Here is a 13,565-nt window from a genome sequence, read left to right on the forward strand (position 1 = left end):
ACTTAAAACTGCTTGAAAATCAATGGCAAGACCTGAAAATGGTTGTCTAGCAATGATCAAAAAACAATTTGACAGAGCTTGAAGCATTTTGAAAAGAATAATGGGCAAATGTTGCACAATCCAGGTGTGGAAAGCTCTTAGAGACCCAGAAAGACGCACAGCTGTAATCGCTGCCACAGGTGCTTCTACAAGGTATTGACTCGGGGGTGTGAGTACTTATGTACATGAGATATTTCTGTATTTAATTTTCAATACATTTGCAAACATTTCTAGAAACATGTTTTCACTTTGTCATTATGGGGGTATTGTGTGAAGATGGGTGAGAAATAATTTCTGAAAGCACTGTATAAAGAAATGCATGTCGATGTCGGGAAGCAAGGCTCTGTCTCTTTAGGGCTGGCCTAAGCTTCTCTTCCTTTATAATAAAAATATATTAATACACTATATATACAAAAGTATGTGAACACCCCTTCACATTAGTCGATTCGGCTATTTCAGTCACACTCGTTGCTGATGGGAGTATACAATTGAGCACATAGTCATGCGATCTCCATAGACAAACATTGGCAGTAGAATGGCCTTACTGAAGAGCTCAGTGACTTTCAACGTGGCACCGTCATAGGATGCCACCTTTCCAACAAGTCAGTTCGTCAAATGTCTGCCCTGCTAGAGCTGCCCCAGTCAACTGTAAGTGCTGTTATTATGAAGTGGAAGCGTCTAGGAGCAACAATGGCTCTGCCGCAAAGTGGTAGGCCACACAAGCCTAACTTCATCATGTGCAATGCCAAGCGTCAGCTTGAGTGGTGTAAAGCTCGCCGCCATTAGACTCTGGACCAGTGGAAACGCATTCTCTGGAGTGATGAATCACGTTTTGCCATCTGGCAGCGATGGATGAATCTGGATTTGGTGGATGCCAGGAGAACGCTACCTGCCAGAATGCATAGTACCAACTGTAAAGTTTGGTGGAAGAGGAATAATGGTCTGGGGCTGTTTTTCATGTTTTGGGGTAGGCCCTTTCCTGTTTATTCATGACAATGCCCCAGTGTACAAAGCGAGGTCCATACAGAAATAGTTGGTGTAGATCGGTGTGAAAGAACTTGACTGGCCTGCACAGAACCCTGACCTCAACCCCATCGAACACCTTTGGGATTAATTGGAATGCCGACTGCGAGCCAGGCCTAATCACCCAACATCAGTGCCCAACCTCACTAATGCTCTTGTGGCTGAATGGAAGCAAGTCACTGCCACGATGTTCCAACATCTAGTGGAAATCCTTCCCAGAAGAGTGGAGGCTGTTATTGCAGCAAATGGGAGGACCAACTCCATGTTAATGCCTCTGATTTTGGAATGAATTTTGGACAAGAAGGTGTCCACATAGTTTGTCACGTAGTGCCTGACTCGTTTAGTACTCTTATCTCTGACAGCTGAACCGTGAGGTGGACAGTTATTGTTTTAGGACGGTTTTTCTTTTTCCATCAGTCTTTTCGTAACACGTCTGTCTGATTGTCCTCCGGTCCATTCGGAACGGGTCTGTTTAGGAAAATAGATATATTTCTGCATTTCGGGTCAGGTGCAAAAGCCACGGATTAATTTCCCCCGTGCGTTTACTGTGAACACTGAGGCTGTGCCCGCTTTAAGTTAGATTGAACAGTGGTCAGGTAGACTACTGTGGCTATTTGATCATAATGTAGTTCTATCAGAGTGGCCTACCATCAAAAACAATGGAGAAAAATACATCCCATAACATTAAAACATGGAAATAGCTGTTCTATCATTCAGCCTACAGTAGCAGCCAATGTTTGGTTTTCAATGCTGGCCTACATTCCATGAGACTTTTGAAAAAGTCATGCAGGGCTTGACATTAACCTGTTTATGCACTTGCCCTTCAGACAAGAAGGTGACTGAAAATGTTTTTTTTTTGCAATAAATCACAAAATAAAATTCATTATTATTCCCATACCATTTTTTTTAACAGAGAATCAGACAAATTATGCTACCCTCTTACACTCTACCTATTGGCTACTTGTCTCAAAAATGCTGCCTCCTGGTGGTCTGGAGCTCAATGCTGCCTCCTGGTGGTCTGGAGCTCAATGCTGCCTCCTGGTGGTCTGGAGCTCAATGCTGCCTCCTGGTGGTCTGGAGCTCAGTACATATAAAATTAATGTTTCTGTACACATGGCATACAGCTAGAAATGAGATTAATGTAGGAGTATGAGTGGGTTGTGAACAATGATATGAGAAATGGTGACAATAATGTTGCAGATGTTGAGACACGATGTGTTGTCCTGTCCTGTCATTATTCTGTCCATGTTTGTTTTAGTGCCTTTTCTCTCCGATCTACACTAAGAACATTTCTGTGACCAACAGACAATAGATAGACATGTCAAATGTTCTGCTTCCCTCTAGATGGTTGGTGGGCTATAAATAGACATGTCAAATGTTCTGCTTCCCTCTAGATGGTTGGTGGGCTATAAATAGACATGTCAAATGTTCTGCTTCCCTCTAGATGGTTGGTGGGCTATAAATAGACATGTCAAATGTTCTGCTTCCCTCTAGATGGTTGGTGGGCTATAAATAGACATGTCAAATGTTCTGCTTCCCTCTAGATGGTTGGTGGGCTATAAATAGACATGTCAAATGTTCTGCTTCCCTCTAGATGGTTGGTGGGCTATAAATAGACATGTCAAATGTTCTGCTTCCCTCTAGATGGTTGGTGGGCTATAAATAGACATGTCAAATGTTCTGCTTCCCTCTAGATGGTTGGTGGGCTATAAATAGACATGTCAAATGTTCTGCTTCCCTCTAGATGGTTGGTGGGCTATAAATAGACATGTCAAATGTTCTGCTTCCCTCTAGATGGTTGGTGGGCTATAAATAGACATGTCAAATGTTCTGCTTCCCTCTAGATGGTTGGTGGGCTATAGATAGACATGTCAAATGTTCTGCTTCCCTCTAGATGGTTGGTGGGCTATAAATAGACATGTCAAATGTTCTGCTTCCCTCTAGATGGTTGGTGGGCTATAAATAGACATGTCAAATGTTCTGCTTCCCTCTAGATGGTTGGTGGGCTATAAATAGACATGTCAAATGTTCTGCTTCCCTCTAGATGGTTGGTGGGCTATAAATAGACATGTCAAATGTTCTGCTTCCCTCTAGATGGTTGGTGGGCTGCTGGATTTCTGCTTCTACACGTTCGTCAACAAGTCACTGTCGGTGGAGTTTCCAGAGATGTTAGCAGAGATCATCAGCAACCAGTTACCAAAATTCAAAGCTGGGAGCGTCAAGCCCCTCCTCTTCCACCAGAAATGACTGTGGTGCTACCGCCACTGGCCGTGTCCACCACCGAGACACAATGCCTTAAAATCCCCTCACCTTCCCCTGACAGAGGGAGTCAGGGAAGAAGGCTGTTTTGGGAGAAATTATACCATGTACAGGGGTTTGCTGATTTTGGGGGATGAAACGAGCGCCATCGAGGAGGAAGGAGAGATTTGTCAAGAGGCAGAAGACGAGACGGAGAGAGCAGAGGATTTTTGTTTTGTTTAACATCAATGGTCTCTATAATCCAGTTAATAGAATACATGTTTTCATAAGTTGAAGTATAATCAAGGATTGAACTCAACTAACCCTTTGTGTTTTCTCAGGTGTATGACCCGCAGAACTTAACAATATCTAGATGAAATAAGTATCTATATACAGATTATTAAGATGATGATGATGATGATGATGTCTTACGTTTCTGCTGTCACAGTATATACAGTTTATTATACAGGCCATTTCTTACCTCGGCAAAGGTAACACTATAACTATCTTGTCATGTTAGTCACCAGGTTAACCCACTGTGTATTCCTCTACCTGTTGCTGTTTTTAGGACGTTGTTGTAACAGAGTTCATTATCAAAATCACATGACGGCGTGTTTTCTTCCGTAACTGTCATTTTCCAAACGCATGTTGCATTGATTTTAATTATTATTTTTTTTAAGTCAGGCGTAACGTGATGAAATTGTTTTATAAAATGAAAGCATACAGTTCACAGAGCTATCTTTGTGTACGTTAAGCTACCTGCTGGCTGCCAGGTTTACACACACCGTCGATCAGAAAAAGGGAGAGGGGGGGAAAAAAGTGCCTTTTTTTTAGCTTGACGTCTGGTTTTAGCCGTTCTCTCTCTGACTGTCTGAGGATGTTCTTCTTTCACCATCACGGTTGACCCTCAGTGAATGGGATTGTTTTGTTTCTATTACATGCCGTTGCAGTCAGTTTAACTTTTTTAAATGGCTGCCGTGTTAGTCTGTTGCTATTGTAGCTCAGTTATGGCTCCTCGGTGTGAACTATAACAATAAGATCAGTAGTTTTAAATAATACTCCCAATTTGCATACAGTATTCACCTGATCTCTTGTACACGTCTCATTTTTAAATACATTTAGTACAATGACCCCCCCTACCATTATGAGAGCATGTGGAAGTACACAGTAAAGAACATGGCTTTAACTCTATTGGATGTTTGTAAAATGAAGCTATTAATTGTCACCTTTTTGAACTTATTTTTGTCAGCAAAAGTACTTTTGTCCATCGATGAACTAATACCCTCTTCCTGTTGCTTTTGTTTTAACTGTTGTTTTGCTAGTTGTTGTTTTTTGCCCATTTGACATTATTGGAATGTGTTGGAGAGAGCGATGCGTCAGCCAATCAAAAATGGAGAGTGCAGATTCCACTTTTTTTATTTTTTATTTCATGTATCGACAGCCTCAAAACCAGAAGAGCTGGTTGCTATGGTTTCCACTAAGATTTGATGGGAAAATGGCTGTTCTTGAATTTAGTTCTACAGTAGTTCTTGGTCTCTTAAGGAGAATATAAATAGTAACAGTCAAAGTCAGAGGGCCCAGTGTTGACCCTCAATACTCTATATGCTGGTTTCTGTATGAACACACTGGTGTTTGAATGGATAGTAGAGTGGTGTGTATGTGAATGAAACATGGGTAACTTGTCATTATTAATCATTATAGCGCTTACATTCTGGCAACAGTGACATATCACTGACATATCAGACAATTAGACAATTTTATGAGATGAAAACCAGCAATACACAGGGGGTTCTGGAGAGGTGGACACGGATGGACCCTTCTCTAGGACAACCTCCCATTGCTGCTCACACAACAACCCCTTACCCACCCAGGCATCTTGCTTACAACATCTCAGCTCTTATTGTTTCTCTCTCGCACTCTGTGTGTGTGTGTGCGTGCGTGTGCGTGACACAAAAGTTTTCCAGTAAAGCACTTAATACTAACTTCATTCTCTGTCATCTTGTTTCTCACTCAAACTGTGAGCATGTCACAAATTACTCCCTGTTCCCTTTGTAGTGTGTTACTTTTGACCAGGACAAGGCTCTGGTCCAAATTAGTGCACAAAATAGGGAATAGGGTGCTATTTCAGACCGTAGTCTGTAGCTTAGTGGATGAGGAGGGGAAGAGACGTAAACCAGGAGATATTTTGACCCGGTAACAGAGGACTGGGGTTTCCCACCCCTGTTCTAAGGGGAAATGGTTTTCTTCTAAAAAAAAAAAAAATGTTTTCATTGTAATGTAATTGGGGTTGTTACATTCCGTACATTTGAGGGGAATTTGTGAGAATTGTTAACCTGAGACCTGAAGCCATTGAGAAGGTGTGATGTGTTCTAACTTACCTAACCTGCGTTTTTTTTTTAAATGCCATGCTAGTTATTTGTTTGTTGTTATTGGGTTTATTTACATCTTGGAAAACTGACTTCTCTTATTTTCAGATTTTTCATACACGATGCCAACATCTAATAAGAAGCTATACATTAGTGATTCTTAAGAACAACTATACCATACTCAGGTTGTTGTCATTGGTTAAAAGTGTATGTGGTGTTGATGAATTGGTATATGAGAAACGAGACCAAGGAAATAGCACTTCATTACAGTGGTCATCTATGTTCACTGATGAAACTGTTTAAAACCAAAAACATTCAGTTTTGATTCCCAAAGTGTGTTTTTCTGACAATGAATTAACAGTCAGGTTAAATAAAAGCTCACCTGGCCATTCAGGTACGTTAGTTTCATGCATACTGGACATGCCAAAATCATTAGATTTTTCTCACTACTTGATTAACCATTGTTAACTTCCCAATCTATCCTAAAGGAAAACATTTTATTTTCTTTCAATGGTGATACAAAAGGAGTTCAATAAAATAAGAAAATGAATTCTCCCCATTTAATGAGCTTGTGGATTTCCTATGGGCTACTTTCACATTCAGTGTGGCTGTAAATCATTCTCTGCTGTTGCCTTTCATATAACCGGTATGAAACCACAAACTACTCACCTCCCCTTATCCAAAAATGTATTGGTCTCTGTGGAATTGTATTGTGCAGTACAGTTTTTTTTTTTTTTTTTTACAAGAAAATCTGAAAATATGCAAATAGAAATGACAAATACCTGAGTTACATGTGTTGCTCTAAACAGAGATTATAGACATGTACTGTCATTTTCTTTTTTTTCTTTTCCAATATAAGCTATTTTAGACAGAAAATGTTCACTTTAGTGAATGAACTCTGCAGGACAGATTTTCAGGAAAACTTTCAAGTGTCAATTATATACCATTTTTGATTTAGACAGAGTTCCAGTATATTAGATTGTCTAACGGGTAGCCAAAGCAAAGCCAGACTCAAAGTTTCCCTGTAGTTTCAGTAGCTCTTGGAACGACAGACGTACAGGACTGTCCTATAACACATTTTATATGTATTTTTTTGTGTACTAATATTATGAATATAGTAGTCAGTCAACAACAAAAAAACTTCACACAAACTGTTTGTGAAAGTAATCAACCAGCTTTGAACCTGACAATTTGCACTACCCCAAATATATTATTTTGAAATTCTATTTTGTATAAAACAGACGTTCACTTTTGAAACGTATTATCAATGATGAAGAATGATGATGATGATGATGATCTGGTATATGCTTTCCTTTGAAGATGGCTTATTTAGCTTATAGACTATTTCAATGATGTACATATAACCCAATGTAAAGAAAAATAATGTGTTGTATTACTCCCACAAATAATAATAATTTTCTATATCTGTATTATTGCTCATCTGTAGTAGGTCATGTTGATGCTTTTCCTTCCATTAAATGTTGAACTACGTCTTCGTTGTGTGTGGTACCTTTTTTCAAAACAAGAAATTGTATGCAGATTGATCATGTTAACTCACTTTTTATCTGAACAATGAAAAAAGTCGCCTTGTTGTCAGATATACTTGTAATAATCACATGATGACGATAAGCACTGGTTCATCCAATAAAGTGGCTTTTCCTTTCTGGGGCTTATTGGTTTGGTTTGTAACCTTTTGTATGACCTTTTTATTATTCTTTAACCTTTATTTAACCTTTATTTAACTAGGTAAGTCAGTTAAGAGCAAATTCTTATTTACAATGACGGCCTACACCGGCCAAACCCGGGCGACACTGGGCCAATTGCGCGCCGCCCTATGGGACTCCCAATCACGGCCGGTTGTGATACAGCCTGGATTTGAACCAGGGTCTGTAGTGACGCCTTAGACCGCTGCACCACTCGGGAGCCCAAGGACTAGATGAAATGATTTCTTTGGCTAGCTGCCAGGAGACCTATTCTAGTTTATGAAATGGACTTTGAATGTCTTGGCACTGAAAGAAGCTCCTACACCAACCTCCACTTTCATGTCAGTCTAATATTGCTACTGCTAGTCTCTTGGTCTCAGCATTTCAACACAGAATTTCTATGACCACACTTGATGCACCAAAGCCAGTGATAATGTTGGGAGAAAATAGCTTGTTGTTCCTTATTGAGGCCCCATAGGCTGATCCCAGATGTGTTTGTACTGTTTGGCCAACTCCTATGGTTGTGTGCATACCAAACAGATCTTGGACCAGGCTACAAGGCTGTAGCCCCTACACCAGATTCCAGATCTTGGACCAGGCTACAAGGCTGTAGCCCCTACACCAGATTCCAGATCTTGGACCAGGCTACAAGGCTGTAGCCCCTACACCAGATTCTAGATCTTGGACCAAGCTACAAGGCTGTAGCCCCTACACCAGATTCCTGATGGTCTCTATAGTGAGACTGTTTTAGAGGGTTTTCTGGATGGACAGTTGACTGACCCTGATGTCACGCAAACTCTCAAGTCATATCCTGGTTGTCAGGGGAGATTGGCTCCCACCTCAGGAATGTCACAACGTGGCCTTTTTGGGTGTATATTGTCATCCTCACTCTCCCACCCTCCCACGTCAGGTTTTACAATGGTCATTGTAAAACCTGATGTGGGAGAGTGAGGTCATAAATTCCTGGTAGAAACTCTCAGTATGGAGGGAGAGAGCCTATGGGAAACAAAACTCCTAATCCCCAAAATGGAAGAATTAAACTATATTTCTATTTTTGAGAATGTGGGAATGGTCCGTGGACACTTAAAGGTCAGTCATGTCGAGTGTGTTTCATTTAGTGATCTCATGAAGGACCGGACACACACACACATCACTGTGTCTTTGGTTGTACACTTCTCAATTATTGGGTTTGTTTCTGAATGTGGTATAAAATATCTAATTGATACTTGTTTAGATATAAAGTTTGAACTAGTCAGTGGCCATGCACCCGTGATCTCTAGTGGACAAACCAGAGGCTCTCTGTCAACTGACTATCCAGCAGATGGACTGGCAATCACAGAGAGGGACAACAAAGGCAGAGAGTCGTAAAACTGCAATTTATTTTCAAATGAGCGGGTTTTCATGTTCAAAATATTAGCAATTTCTACATATGTAGTGAATCCACTCTGAGTTTCCCGTTCTTGAACTGCCCCACCCCTTTCCTTTGTCTATCAAGCTGTCATATCGGTTTTGTATGCTAGCGACTTTTTCTTTGTATCATGTAGTAACCAATGTATGACCTAGTGTGTGTGTGTTTATTTAATTCTGTGATTGATTAAGTTAGTAAGTGAATAAATAATTAAGCCAATTTGTATATCGCTGATTCATGATTCTATGTTAGGGTTCCTGCAGATATCCAAGGGTTTGTGACGTTCAGTAATGAGACTGATGAGGTCAAATTCATTAATAAGTGGCTGCTTTGATGAGATAAGAAAATATCAGGAAATTGACACTCTATAAACAACATGTTCCCGTGGTGCCCCGACTTCCTAGTTAATTAAAGTTACATGATTAGTTTAATCGCATAATTAAATTACACATAGAGAATTGATTTGATAATATAGTCTTCACATTTAATGATAGTCAACGACACGACAGGAATGTGTATCCTACTTACTGGGTCCCAAATTACTTTTTCTTGCCAATGTTGTCCTAAACGTACTTCGTAAGGGTCTAGTCTTTGTTGTATTACTTTGTTTAAGGGTTCCATTCAATTAAGTATTATTTATTATTGTTGTAGGCTACAACAGTATGGTGAAAGATGAGGCCCCCAAGGATTCTTGTGAACTGGGATGGATAATTTTACCTTGTAGCCATGGTTTCTCTTGTTAGAATCGGTTTGAATGAAACATTCATTTATTTGCTCAGATTAGTCTCATTGTGATTCAAATCTCTTTGGATAAAGAGGCGAGGGCCTGTATTCTCTAACAGCAGGAGTGGTAATCTCGGATCAGTTTAGCCTTTTCAAATCAAATTGTATTAGTCACATGCTCCGAATACAACAGGTGTAGACCTTACAGTGAAATGCTTACTTACGAACCCCTAACCAACAGTGCAGTTTCAAAAAATATGGATAAAAATAAGAGATAAAAGTAACAAGCAATTAAAGAGCAGCAGTAAAAATATAACAATATATACAGGGGGTGCCGGTACAGAGTCAATGTGCAGGGGCACCGGTTAGTTGAGGTAGTATGTACATGTAGGTAGAGTTAATTAAGGTGACTACGCATAGATGACAACAGAGAGTGGGGAGGGGGAGGGGCAATGTAAATAGTCTGGGTAGCCATTTGATTAGATGTTCAGGAATCTTATGGCTTGGGGGTAGAAGCTGTTTAGAAGCCTCTTGGACCTGGACTTGTCACTCCGGTACCGCTTACCGGGTGGTAGAAGAGAGCACAGTCTATGACTAGGGTGGCTGGAGTTTGACAATTTTTCGGGCCTTCCTCTGACACCGCCTGGTATAGAGGTCCTGGATAGCAGGAAGCTTAGCCCCAGTGATGTACTGGGCCATACACACTACCCTCTGTAGTGCCTTGCAGTCGGAGGCCGAGCAGTTACCATACCAGGCAGTGATGCAACCAGTCAGGATGCTCTCGATGGTGCAGCTGTAGAACCTTTTGAGGATCTGAGGACCAATGCCAAATCTTTTCAGTCTCCTGAGGGGGAATAGGTTTTGTCATGCTCGCTTTACGACTGTCATGGTGTGCTTGGACCATGTTCGTTTGTTGGTGATGTGGACACCAAGGAAGCTCTTAACCTGCTCCACTGCAGCCTCGTCAATGAGAATAGTGGCGTGCTCGGTCCTCTTTTTCCTGCCGTCCACAATCATCTCCTTTGTCTTGAGAGATCATAATGAATAACATCATAGGGACAGGAGGGACCTGATCCTAGATCAGCACTCTTACTCTGATGCTTCATGAATAGTTTACAGGCCCTGGTTCAAGATAACAGGAACTGCCAGCAGGTGTATGTGTAACAGGTGTCACTGTTGTATCCTAATAGTGTGTTTCTAATTTTAATCCTCCACATCCTGGGTGCGAAAAAATGTAGGCTACATGTACGCGCCCTCTTTGGTGGTCAGTGCTCAGCTCCCCCGCGACCAAAACGCGCGTGACCACAGATCATTGTTGTTTCTACGGGTGACTATAAAGTCCAAACATGTTCCTGTTTGCCATCAAACGGCGATTTTACTAACGGATTGTTTTCGTTCTTGCCGCAGAGCGCGCATCAAGTGGTTATTGTCAGGTGGTCTGACCCACCGTCGCTATTTTAATTGAGAGCTTATCCAAAAATGACGGATGCAGAAATAACGTTTTTACCGGTGGGGCAGGATAATGAGAGATTCGGAAGTAACCTGCTCGACAATAAAAAGCTGACCCGCCTATACTGCATGAATGGCGGACATCATCTGCAGATTCTCCCGGATGGGACCGTGGAAGGCAACAGGGACGAGAATGACATTCACAGTAAAAACAGAAATACTATAATATTTCAGTGGATTTTGTTTATCAAATGAACAAAAATACTACTGTATGTAAATAATACAAACATATGTTATTAATTCGGCTATTATTTAGTTTATTGAATTGTTCATCCAATCAAGAAGTTTGTATTTATCTGCATAATTAACTTTATATTCAACTGTAATACATTTATGTTGATGCATGCTGTAATGGTTTGCAAAAGTTCACAATCGACCTAAAATAATGGACATTTCCAGGCTGTTAAACTTCAGTAAAGATAATCATCAGTCTCCCACACTAAGAATTTTCCATAATAATTGTATGGCTCAATATCAACGACAGTGTGGGTGTGAATGACTGAAAGCCGATCTCTATCGTGATCGGAATGTGTGGGATATATTTAGACTGTAACAACACAGCTGTTTATGTCTGAAAATATGCTGACAGAGAACACTTCAGAAATACTCTTGCAGATGTGCAGACAATGTTATAAGTAATACGTTACAGTTCTTAAACGCTCCCAGTTGCATAACATCTAGCATTCATACTGAGGCTATTGAGATGACCGTTTTCTCAAAGCAAAGTCTCTGAATGTTGCACAATGACATGATAACCAAATCTCGACGACAACAAAGGTAGCTAACCCGTGTTTGAAATAGTAACCAAATTCCAGCATGCTTGTCTATGTCACTTAATTTCGGTTTGTCCTCCTAGTTTGTGTCTATTTGTTATCGTGTGGAATTTTATTTTTAAGCGTGGTTGGAATGCTTGTCTTGAACTTATTTTGTTAGTTTGTCCTCCTGTGTGGGGGGGCATCTGACGTTGCCTTGTACCCTTTCCTTGCCTTAGCGGTCCTGCGGGTGAAATCTGTGGACCGTGGTGTGGTTGTCATCCAGGGGACAGAGGCAGGACGCTACTTGGCCATGAGCAGTGAAGGAAAGCTCTACAGTTCAGTGAGTATTAAACTGTCTGTATGACCCCGTTGTCATGATGACCTCTTCACCCTCCCTAACTAACCTAGCCATAAGTCACAGAAACAGTGCTGTTTTAACATTGGTGTCAACACATTCATTTAGGATCGTGATAGGAAACATTTACAATTATTATCCTTCAAATAATTATTTTACATCATTCAAACTGTTTAGGACTACCTATAGCCTTTTAAAATGTAATCTTTATTTAACTAGGCTAGTCAGTTTCGAACAAATTCCTATTTACAATGACTGCCTACCCCGGCCAAACCCGGATGATGCTGGGCCAGTTGTGCTCCGCCGAATGGGACTCCCAATCACAGCCAGATGTGATATAGCCTGGATTCAAACCAGGGACTGTAGTGACACCTCTTGCACTGAGATGCAGTACCTTAGACCACTGCAGCACTCGGGAGCCCACCCCCAGAACCTTACCAATCTGTTTTTGGATTACCTATAGCCTTTGACCACCCACAGGTAATCTAATCAACGATCAGCATATGTTTGTGATGACTGACTATCTGGCTTTCTGTCTCTTCCATATAGTCCATAGTAACTGACCAGTGTTATTTCCTGGAGAGGATTGAGGTGAACCACTACAACACCTACCAGGCCCAGAAGTACCAAGACAGGAGTTGGTACGTGGGACTGAAGAAGAACGGGAAACCCAAACTAGGCTCCAGAACCCACATAGGGCAGAAGGCCATCTTCTTCTTGCCACGGCGGTTGGAGGGCACAGGGGAGTGAAGGGTATAAGGCCAGGGGTGGATCTGAAATGGCCAAATGTAGTACACTATATTGGGAATAGGGTGCCATTTCAGACACATTCATTCCAAGGTGCTCAGTGGGAAATTGCAGGCAAACACAGGCTAATCAAACAGTATTTTACATGTAAACTAAGTACTGAAGCTTGTGTTGCAGGTTATAACAGCAGTTATGCTTTCGCCGACCTGTTATAGATGCTGTCACCTGTATAAACTATTATAAGCTATGTGATGGACATCTGACTGGTAGAATCATGCTAAAACTCAACCAAATTAAGCATTCCACTCCACACTATAACTGCAATCTACTTTATGCTGCTAACTAGACATCTAGAATGTATATCTTTGTTGATGACTGTTGCCCACTGTGGTCCTCTGTAGCTCAGTTGGTAGAGCAGGGTGTTTGCAACGCCAGGATAGCGGGTTCGATTCCTGGGACCAGCCGTACTTTAAAATTTATGCACACATTACTGTCATTCTTTTTAGATAAGTGTCTGCCAAATGGCATATATTTAAATGTAATATTGAATCATGACAACACCAATGATATGTAGCCTATATATGGAAATATGAGTAGTGTCTCTCACCAGGCAATTGTTATAGAAAGCTGATGGAAAATATATCACATACTGTACATTGAAAACCATTTATTTTTAAACCTATGGGAACTGTAGCAGTC

At 40.9% G+C, this 13,565-nt stretch overlaps 2 protein-coding genes across 4 annotated transcripts in view; both read left to right on the plus strand.

The window, feature by feature from the left end:
* The window catches only part of LOC112221237 (glucocorticoid receptor), a 68,348-nt gene extending 61,191 nt beyond the window's left edge, over positions 1-7,157 (plus strand). For 2 of the 3 annotated variants that reach the window (XM_042303411.1, XM_042303412.1), the window contains exon 10: positions 3,157-7,157. In XM_042303411.1, coding sequence (XP_042159345.1) covers positions 3,157-3,309 — 153 coding nt within the window. In that variant the 3' untranslated portion in view covers positions 3,310-7,157. Of the gene's footprint in view, positions 1-2,406 lie in introns of all 3 variants that reach the window. The other variant, XM_042303413.1, reaches the window with a different exon arrangement.
* A 3,593-nt stretch (positions 7,158-10,750) lies between these two features.
* LOC112221240 (putative fibroblast growth factor 1) lies at positions 10,751-13,559 on the plus strand. Its single transcript, XM_024383402.2, has 3 exons — positions 10,751-11,154; positions 12,001-12,104; positions 12,669-13,559. Exons 1-3 carry the CDS (start codon positions 10,980-10,982, stop codon positions 12,867-12,869), a joined length of 480 nt encoding a protein of 159 aa, XP_024239170.1. The 5' UTR covers positions 10,751-10,979; the 3' UTR covers positions 12,870-13,559.
* The last annotated feature ends 6 nt before the right edge of the window (positions 13,560-13,565 follow it).

Source organism: Oncorhynchus tshawytscha, linkage group LG21 (assembly GCF_018296145.1).
Source record: "Oncorhynchus tshawytscha isolate Ot180627B linkage group LG21, Otsh_v2.0, whole genome shotgun sequence".
Lineage (NCBI taxonomy): Eukaryota > Metazoa > Chordata > Actinopteri > Salmoniformes > Salmonidae > Oncorhynchus > Oncorhynchus tshawytscha.

Bases quoted from the DNA above. Each gene is read 5' to 3' on its own strand.
- LOC112221240 (XM_024383402.2), top strand. From the start codon at position 10,980: ATGACGGATGCAGAAATAACGTTTTTACCGGTGGGGCAGGATAATGAG. The intron at 11,155-12,000 runs GTAAAAACAGAA...TCCTTGCCTTAG, and splicing joins GGACGAGAATGACATTCACA to CGGTCCTGCGGGTGAAATCT. The intron at 12,105-12,668 runs GTGAGTATTAAA...TCTTCCATATAG, and splicing joins AAGGAAAGCTCTACAGTTCA to TCCATAGTAACTGACCAGTG.